Source organism: Mus pahari, chromosome 1 (genome assembly GCF_900095145.1).
Source record: "Mus pahari chromosome 1, PAHARI_EIJ_v1.1, whole genome shotgun sequence".
Lineage (NCBI taxonomy): Eukaryota > Metazoa > Chordata > Mammalia > Rodentia > Muridae > Mus > Mus pahari.
In genome coordinates, this window is record NC_034590.1 from 97,192,843 (window position 1) to 97,201,594 (window position 8,752).

At 48.5% G+C, this 8,752-nt stretch overlaps 2 protein-coding genes across 3 annotated transcripts in view; one reads left to right on the forward strand and one right to left on the reverse strand.

The window, feature by feature from the left end:
• The first annotated feature begins 502 nt into the window (after positions 1-502).
• On the forward strand, positions 503-5,353 carry Ctf1 (cardiotrophin 1). 2 transcript variants are annotated; one of them, XM_021192431.2, is made up of 3 exons: positions 503-582; positions 1,732-1,850; positions 4,600-5,353. In XM_021192431.2, the coding sequence occupies exons 1-3, from the start codon at positions 558-560 to the stop codon at positions 5,065-5,067; spliced, it is 612 nt and encodes a 203-aa protein (XP_021048090.1). In that variant the 5' UTR covers positions 503-557; the 3' UTR covers positions 5,068-5,353. The 2 variants fall into 2 exon arrangements, with proteins under 2 accessions (XP_021048090.1, XP_029392913.1); XM_029537053.1 differs by lacking the exon at positions 503-582 and adding an exon at positions 755-826.
• Positions 5,354-6,672: 1,319 nt separating this feature from the next.
• LOC110317734 (cardiotrophin-2) overlaps positions 6,673-8,752 on the reverse strand; it is a 7,535-nt gene continuing 5,455 nt past the window's right edge. Inside the window, exon 3 of the mRNA XM_021192417.1 lies at positions 6,673-7,131. Within this exon, the coding sequence (XP_021048076.1) occupies positions 6,673-7,131 (459 nt within the window). The remainder of the gene's footprint in view (positions 7,132-8,752) is intronic.

An 8,752-nucleotide genomic window follows, 5' to 3' on the forward strand; every position in this document is an offset into this window, starting at 1 on the left:
TAATGGTAAGGTGAGGAATAGACAGTCTCACTTCTGATCAGTGTGACAGAGAAATTAGAAGGCATTTAAGATAAACTAGACTAGAGGGTGCATGCCTTAGGTGGACCCTAATCTAAACAAGGCTGCCCTGGCCTCTCTTTGTCTTCCCCCAAAAGGAACACCTGCCTGCATTCTTCTTCTGCCAGCCTGCATCTTTCCTCTCCGGTTTTCCTGCTTTTCCCTCCAAAGCAGCCAATAAACAGGCTCTACCTCAGGTCTGAGCCTGAGTCTCCTCCCAACAGGACACTGAACTGTCTTAAAGGCCCAAGTTCCCATTCACTGTGCCAACACCTGCCTCCCAATTCTGGCCCCTTCCCAGTCTAAGCTCACAAGCCGGTTACTGAGCTCTGGGCCAAGGAATTTTGACTGAAAGTATTGGTGGGAAGGAAATATTTGGGGTCTGAGCTATGATTGGCCGAGCCCGAGCCACGCCCCTAGCCCTTTCCCCCTTTTTCCCCCCTCCCCTCCTCCCTCCCGGAGGGGTGTGTTGAGGGAACCAGGATAAGCCTGGGGCCAGCATGAGCCAGAGGGAGGGAAGTCTGGGTAAGGGGTTGAATGACTTGATCCTGTGTCCTTGGTGAAAATAGGAGTCGGGGGGATCGAAAGCTGGGGTTTGGATGTCTGTCAGCACCACCCCACCCCCAAGTCTGGGAGGGGAACGGCCTGGGCGGGGGAGAGGAGACGCCGGTGTCAGGTAACCAGCGGGTGAGTTGGGAGAAAGAGCAGGCGCAAGGAATTGAGGCTTCAGGGCCTTGGGTTCAGGGGTTAAATCACCGAATATATATGGGTGAGTACACCCTGAAAAGGGGCTGGGGTCGGGTTGGGACAGGATAATAGTGCTTCTTGAGTATTAGGAAAGAATCAAAGCTGAAAGATTGGAGGGAGAGGCCGAGTTAAGGAAGTCTTTGATCTTCGAAGAAGCTACAAGTGACGAGAGCCAAAATACAGGCTTCTGAGATCTCGGCTGGCGGTGGGAAACTCCGACGGAGGGGATTGTCGGCTCGGGACTACATTCCCCAGCATGCATTGGGGTGCCGGCCACGTGCATATTGGGAAATGTAGTCGGCTTCCTGTGGCACCACCCACCCTCTAATCAGGGAAGGCCATCCTGTCGTTGATTCATTGATGCTGCTGAGCCTAGCATGTTACATAGGAGCAACATGAAGGGAATAGGTCTTCGATTTCTCTATCTGTACAAGGGGCCAGAAAGTCGCGTTCAGTGCTTCAGAGCTGCTGACTGAATTCGAACAAGAATTGGAGAAATCGAAAGATATGTGAACTTTGTCCTTAAAGAGTTTCTGGATAGTGTTGGTGGTGTAGAGTGGGAGTCTCAGGATCGGGCAGAGTCACACGGATAAAAGGAGCTACTTTGGAAGTATGAACAAATTCCCTAAAGTGGAAGGAAGAAATTGATTTGAGAATAGGGAGAACTTGGAGGCAGCACTAAGAAGGAGGTATATGAATTTGGTCCTGATAGTATTTCAATAGTGATCTGGGGACAGGAGAGACATCTATGTAGAGAAACTGCTTGGCGAAGATCTGGTGCCTGGGATGGGCAGATTCTTCGAAGCTTGAATATTAGCATCCAGAGCAGAGACTCTGGGTTCAGGGAGAGCCAGCTTGGGAAAGATGGTTAAGGAGTGGGGTTTGGGTCACCTTCATAACCTCTCACTCCCTCTTCTTTCCCACCAGAAGACCACCAGTCTGGCTCCTCAATCTCATTCCTACCCCATTTGGAGGCCAAGATCCGCCAGACACACAACCTTGCCCGCCTCCTGACCAAATATGCAGAACAACTGCTGGAAGAATACGTGAGTAGGTGTAGGAATACATGAGGAGGTGTAGGGATGGTGGAGGAATAGAGAGGAGGTGGAGGGTTGGGGCATGGAATGGGGGCAATCACTCACAGATAACTTCAGTCACCCATTTCTTCCATCTCAGTCCCAGCAGTGGAAATCAAAAGTTTCTGAGGGGAATGTTAACTTCCTTCTGACCAAACAGTAAAAGACAATGTAATATTTATCCTTTTTTTTTTTAAAGATTTATTTATTTATTATATGTAAGTACACTGTAGCTGTCTTCAGACACTCTAGAAGAGGGTGTCAGATCTCGTTATGGGTGGTTGTGAGCCACCATGTGGTTGCTGGGATTTGAACTCCGGACCTTCGGAAGAGCAGTCGGGTGCTCTTACCCACTGAGCCATCTCACCAGCCCTATTTATCCTTTTAAATGTAACTAATATCTGTACCCATAAAAGACACATGAGGTGGGAGCTGTGTATAGGCCCTCGAACTTAGTCAGGGAATTTCTTTTCTTTCTTTCCTTTTTTTTTTTTTTTTTTTTTTTCGAGACAGGGTTTCTCTGTGTAGCCCTGGCTATCCTGAAACTCACTCTGTAGACCAGGCTGGCCTTGAACTCAGAAATCCACCTGCCTCTACCTCCTGAGTGCTGGGATTAAAGGTGTGCGCCACCACATCCGGCTCTTTAGCATTCTTATCTAACTAGGACTAGGCTTTGACAGGCACACACAGAGTACATCTCTGCAGGACACACCTAACTGTATCCGACAAGCTCATCTTCTTTCTTAACTTGTATATTCTGCTAACAATTAGGTTTTCTTTGAACCATAATCAAATATCCTACAACAGGACCCATCAGTGGTCAAATGATACTGTACCTCAGCTTGGAGGCCCGTTCTGAGGAGACAAAAGGGAACGCTGAAAGTCAGGAAACCTAGATTTGGACTCAGTGTGATCAGATGTTTCAACTCTTTGGGCTGTAAAGTGAAACAGCAGAACAATATGGACTATGAACACTCCCACTTGGGACGTTTAGAGAAACCAAGAAGAGGTGTCAGTCAGGGGCAAAATTTCTTCCCTTGAGGGTCCTTTTCCAGAGGAAAGGGACCTGCCAGCATCCTGACCTGGCCTCCAGACTAAACATAGTGTAGTAGGGGAAGGCTGGTGCTTCCGTTCAGGCAAACTGGAGGGTTGCTAAACTGTGACTTTGGCGGTAACTGTACCGTTAAAAATGTAACCATGGTAACAGTGGCAGTAGGATGGTACAGCAAGCTTTGTAGACATACCAGCCTGCTCTGCTGCTTTGGGTGAGTAGCCTGCTATCAATCATTCTTTGTATTCAGCTCTCTCTCTCTCTCTCTCTCTCTCTCTCTCTCTCTCTCTCTCTCTCTCTTTCTCTTTCTAAAAATTGTTTTCCTTTCTTTTGTGTGCCTGTCTGTGGCTACATAAGTGCCATTCTGTGTCCATGAAAGTCAGGTGACCACATAAGGGTAAGGGACTTGCTTCTCTCTTCTATCATATGCATCCACGGATCAGACTGAGGCTGGCAGCCATCTCAGTGACCCCTGTTTACTCATTTACAAAGCCATCACCGTCATCCTCACTTTGAGGAAGATCCTGTATCCAAAGAGGCAAGCACAAAGTCTGCACCGGTGCCAAGAGATTTGCCAACGATAAATAGTATTTTCACAGCATTTGACAAATTAGAAATCACCTTTGTTTTTCACTTGTTCCTGCAAATGATGCTTATCAACTAGGGGAAGGGAGTCTGACCTGGTCCCTGCGCTGCTTCTGTGGTTCTCAAGAGGCGTCTGATAGAAAGACAGAACAGGGGACGTTGCTTACTTTCAAAGATCAGAAGGCTGAAGCCAAAAGAGGGGAATGGTCTTACAAGAAGTCACAGATGATAAAGAGGCAGAAAGGGCTCAAACCCAAGTCTGGGGTTGAAGATACAGTTTAGCTGGGAAAGGGACTTGCTAGGAAGTTTGGTAACCAGAGTTAGGTCCCCAGAAACCACATAAAGATGGATGAAAACTGACTCCATGGTCCTTTGGCCTTCACATGTGCAGTGTGATACCATACTCTCCCACATGCCATACATACACTTAAAAAAAGGGAGGGCACACACCAGTACTTGGGAGGCAGAGACAGGCAGATTTCTATGAATTTAAGGTTAGCCTGGACTCAATAGTGAATTCCAGGCCTCAAAACTATAGTAAGACCCTGTCTCAAAATAAACAAGTAAATAATAACTTAAAAATAGCTAATATTGTGGCGCACGCCTTTAATCCCAGCACTCGGGAGGCAGAGACAGGCGGATTTCTGTGTTCAAGGCCAACCTGGTCTACAAAGTGAATTCCAGGACAGCCAGGGCTATACAGAGAAACCCTGTCTCGAAAAACAAAAACAAAAAACAAAACAAAAAAAAAATAGCTAATATTTATTGAGTGCTTCCTGGGGACCCACACTTTGTCGTTCAGACGCCCGCCCCCCAGACACCACCACCACCACCACCCCACCACCACCACCACCACCCCCTGCGCGCGCACACTTCTGAAACTGGCTCTCTTATTGGCTGTTAGAGAAACAAAGGCAGTGGTGTGCAATGCCCATGTCATTTTTTGGTTTTATCTCAGTAGGCTCTATCATTTGCAAGATGAGGAAACTAAGGCCCCATGAGAGGGGAGGAGGGCTATTAAGAGTGGACAAGCCCCTGTCACGGTCCCTGGAGCCCGGCTGACCCGTGGCCATGTCTCCACAGGTGCAGCAACAGGGAGAGCCCTTTGGGCTGCCGGGCTTCTCACCACCGCGGCTGCCGCTGGCCGGCCTGAGTGGCCCGGCTCCGAGCCATGCAGGGCTACCGGTGTCTGAGCGGCTGCGGCAGGATGCAGCCGCCCTGAGTGTGCTGCCCGCGCTGTTGGATGCGGTCCGCCGCCGCCAGGCGGAGCTGAACCCGCGCGCCCCGCGCCTGCTGCGGAGCCTGGAGGACGCGGCCCGCCAGGTTCGGGCCCTGGGCGCCGCGGTGGAGACGGTGCTGGCCGCTCTGGGCGCTGCAGCCCGCGGGCCCGGGCCAGAGCCCGTCACCGTCGCCACCCTCTTCACGGCCAACAGCACTGCAGGCATCTTCTCAGCCAAGGTGCTGGGGTTCCACGTGTGCGGCCTCTATGGCGAGTGGGTGAGCCGCACCGAGGGCGACCTGGGCCAGCTGGTGCCAGGGGGCGTCGCCTGAAAGTCAATACTTGTTCTTGCAAGCTCGATCTGTCTCGCCTCTTTGGCTTCAAATTCTCTGTCTCTCCAATGTGTCATGTGTGTTCTTGGGCTGTCCCTATCTTTCTGCATTTGTGTGGTCTCTTTCTCTTCTGCTCTCTCCGCAGGGAGCTTCTTGTGCCCAACAGTTTCTCATTTTGTCTCTTTCTCTCCCGTCTTGAACTCCCCTGTCTCTGAGAGGTTTCTTTTTGTTTCCTTGTCTCTTGGTTCTTTGCTTGCTTGCTTGTTGTTGAGACAGGGTCTCACCATATAGCTCTGGCTGGCCTGGAACTTGCTATGTAGGCCAGGCCGGCCTCAAGCTCATAGAGATCCACCTGCCTCCGACTCCCAATTTCCCCAGCTGTCTCTCTGTGATCCATGTGGATATGTGTAACTGTTATTTTATCTCATGGAGGTGACAATTTTTCTCCCTTCAGTTTCTTTGTTCTTTACTGACCAGAAAAGTGCCTACTTGTCCCCTGGTGGCAAGACCATCCACCTCAGAACCTTCCCACCAGTTCCTTTGTAGGCAAATCCCTCCCCCTTTGAGGTCCTTCCCTTTCTTATCCCTCTACCATATTTTCAGTGGCCCCCAGCCCTAGGCTGGTCAATGGAGAGGGAAAGGCAGAAAAACATCTTAAAGAGTTTTATTTGAGAATAAATTAACTTTTTGTAAATAAAATGTTTAACAATAAAACTAAAGTGTTATGAAACATGGTTGTTGCATGTGAGGAGAGTGATTTGAGGAGAATCGGATTTTTAGGGTACGGGAGGTTCCCCTTCCCGCCCCATACCCACACAGGCACAGGCCAGGGATCCCACCTGTCAGCTCTGAACCCAAAGTGGATATTCCTAGCATGAAACAGATGCAACACGAGTCCTAGAGGCTGTGATGTGCATTGGGCAGCCATCACTGGAGAGCTCAATAGAAACCATCGATGAGGAGGTAGACCAAGGACAGGAGCTCCAGCCAAAAGAGACCTGTGTTCAGAAAGGCCAGGTCTTCACCCAGGAATCGAGGTAGACAGAAACACAAAGCAAGACCCTGGACTTCCTCTAATACAGGAAAAAGAACATGACTGCTCTTCCGAAGGTACTGAGTTCAAATCCCAGCAACCACGTGGTGGCTCACAACCATCTGTAGTAAGGTATGACACATCTTCTGGTGTGTCTAAAGATAGCTACAGTGTACTTACATAAAATAATAATAAATAAAATCTTTAAAAAAAAAAAAAAAAAAAAAAGAACATCAGGACAAGCCCAGGACACCAAATGTTCTCTCCCTAGAGTAAAGCCTCTTCAGAAGGGCTCTTCTTTCCAACCAGAAAGTAAATAAATCACTGTTGGTTTAGTGATCCATCAAATGGATCCAGAATGCCCCCTCCCCCATATCTGGAAGGGAGTCTCTAGGACCTGGCAGGAAGATCCAGACAATAAGGAGTAGAGGTTTGGCTTCCAGGAAATAGTCCCAAATGCTTGGCACACGGGCTGCTAAGTGGGATGTGCTGGGTTCTCAGTCTCAGAAGTAAGACGGGGATGAGTCCTCTGAAAGAGAAATTCTTGGGACTTCTGATAGAAGGCTGACCTTCTATGCTGGGTACTTAGCCTTAAGGAGAGCCAAGTCCCTCACAGCCCTGTCTGTCCAGTGACCATATTCTCGGGTCACTATGTAGCCTCTGCATTTCCTTTCAAAGGCTGAGGCCCCAAAAGGGACAAGCCCCAGAGTATCCTCTTCTGGAGGGATGGGCAGCCCTAGAGCCGTCATGATAGCAGCCATGTTGCCCAATAGGCCTTGGGCCCTGAGTCTTGCTGCTCCTAGCTGGGCCAGCAGGATAGGACTGCCAGGATTCAGATAACTCTGGTCGTCCCCCACGAGCTGGAGGTGCTGGGTCAAGGCCAGAAAGGCTCCCTGGACTCGGCTTAGCCGCTCTGCATCTTCCATTGCATGCCAGGTCTTGAAGGAGACAGCTGCAGAAGGCAGGGTGCTGAGCTGGAGCTCGGGAGCTGAGAAGCCGGGGTCGCTGAAGGGGCTGCCCTGGTGCTGGAGCTGCAGGGATGAGAGACAGAAGTAAGGGGACTGAAGGAGTGTCTGGGTGGACATCTTCCCTCTGAGACTGGCATTGTCCCAGAGGAAGCCACATTCACCACCCTTCAGATGCTGCACAGGTAGTCAGCTTCCTTTTTGTCCTCTGTCTCACTGAATCACAAGAATCCATGGTTCTGCATGACAGTGCAGTACAATAGGAATAATATACATAAGAATGAACATAGCATCTAGCATGTATATAAGTGATGACCGCTACCTACTAATATATGAATATCAATGAACAATATGACTATTTCCTTCATGTTCAGTCCAAGTGCATTATTAACAGGTAGTAACAGCTGATGTTTCTTTCTCTCTCTCTCTTTTTTTTTTTTTTTTTTTTGTTTTGTTCTGTTGTTTTTCTTTTTTTTTCAAGACAGGGTTCCTTTATGTGGCCCTGGCTTCCCTGGAACTCTGTATACCAGGCTGACCTTGAACTCAGAGATCCATCTGCCTCCCCCCGCCCCCAAATGCTAGGACTAAAGGTGTGCACCATCACCTTTATTTTCTAAACAGAGTCTCACTATGTATCCATCACTGTGTAAGTCTGTATGTAGGCTGGCCTCAAACACACAGAGATTGGCCTGCCTCTGCTACCTGAGTTTGGGACTCTGGTGTTTTTATTCACAGTATTTAGTGGCTTTTTTTCTCATCTCATCCATATAAACCAATAGCCACAGGTTCTTTTGCTTTACTTGTGGGTTGTTTTGTATTGTTTGGTTTGGCTTTTAAAAGAATTATTTTATGTGTATGGTTGTTTTGCTTAGATGCAATATCCATATGTGTGCCCAGGGCCCTTGGAGGCCAGAAGAATGAATCAGATTTCATGGGACTGGAGTTACAGATGGTTGTGAGCCATGATGTGAGTACTGAGAATTAAACTCAAGGGCAGTCAGTGCTTTCCACCACAATGTGTGTGTGCGTGTGCATGTGTGTGATTTGTCTCCCAGACTCCTGTTTGTTTTGGAAACAGTCCTGGGGCTTGATAGATGGATCAGTGATTAAGAGCACCGACTGCTCTTCCAGAGGTCCTGAGTTCAATTCCCAGCAATCACATGGTGATTCACAACCATCTATAATGGGATCCGATGCCCTCTCTGGAGTGTCTGAAGACAGATACAGTGTACTTACATAAAATTAATAAGTCTTAGAAAGAAAGAAAGGAAGGAAGGAAGCAAGCAAGCAAGCAGAGTCCTGCTGTGTGATCCAGAATGCCTTATACTCACAATCATCCTTGTACCTCCTAACTGCTGAGATGACAGACATGTGCTACCATGTTACACTTGACACTGCTTATAGAAGCTTTTAAATAAATACACTAAGTATTATCTTAAGTGTGTGTGTGTGTGCAAAGTGCATGCACCTGACTAAGGTGCTTTCCTTTCCACCTGTGGGTTCCCAAGATGGAGCTCAGTCATCAGGTTAGTGGCAAGCACCTTCACCCACTCAGCCATCTTTTTTTTTTTTTTTTAAGCTTTATTTATTTAGCCGGGCAGTGGTGGCGCATGCTTTTAATCCCAACACTTGGGAGGCAGAGGCAGGCGGGTCTCTGATGTCGAGGCCAGCCTGGTCTACAGAGTGA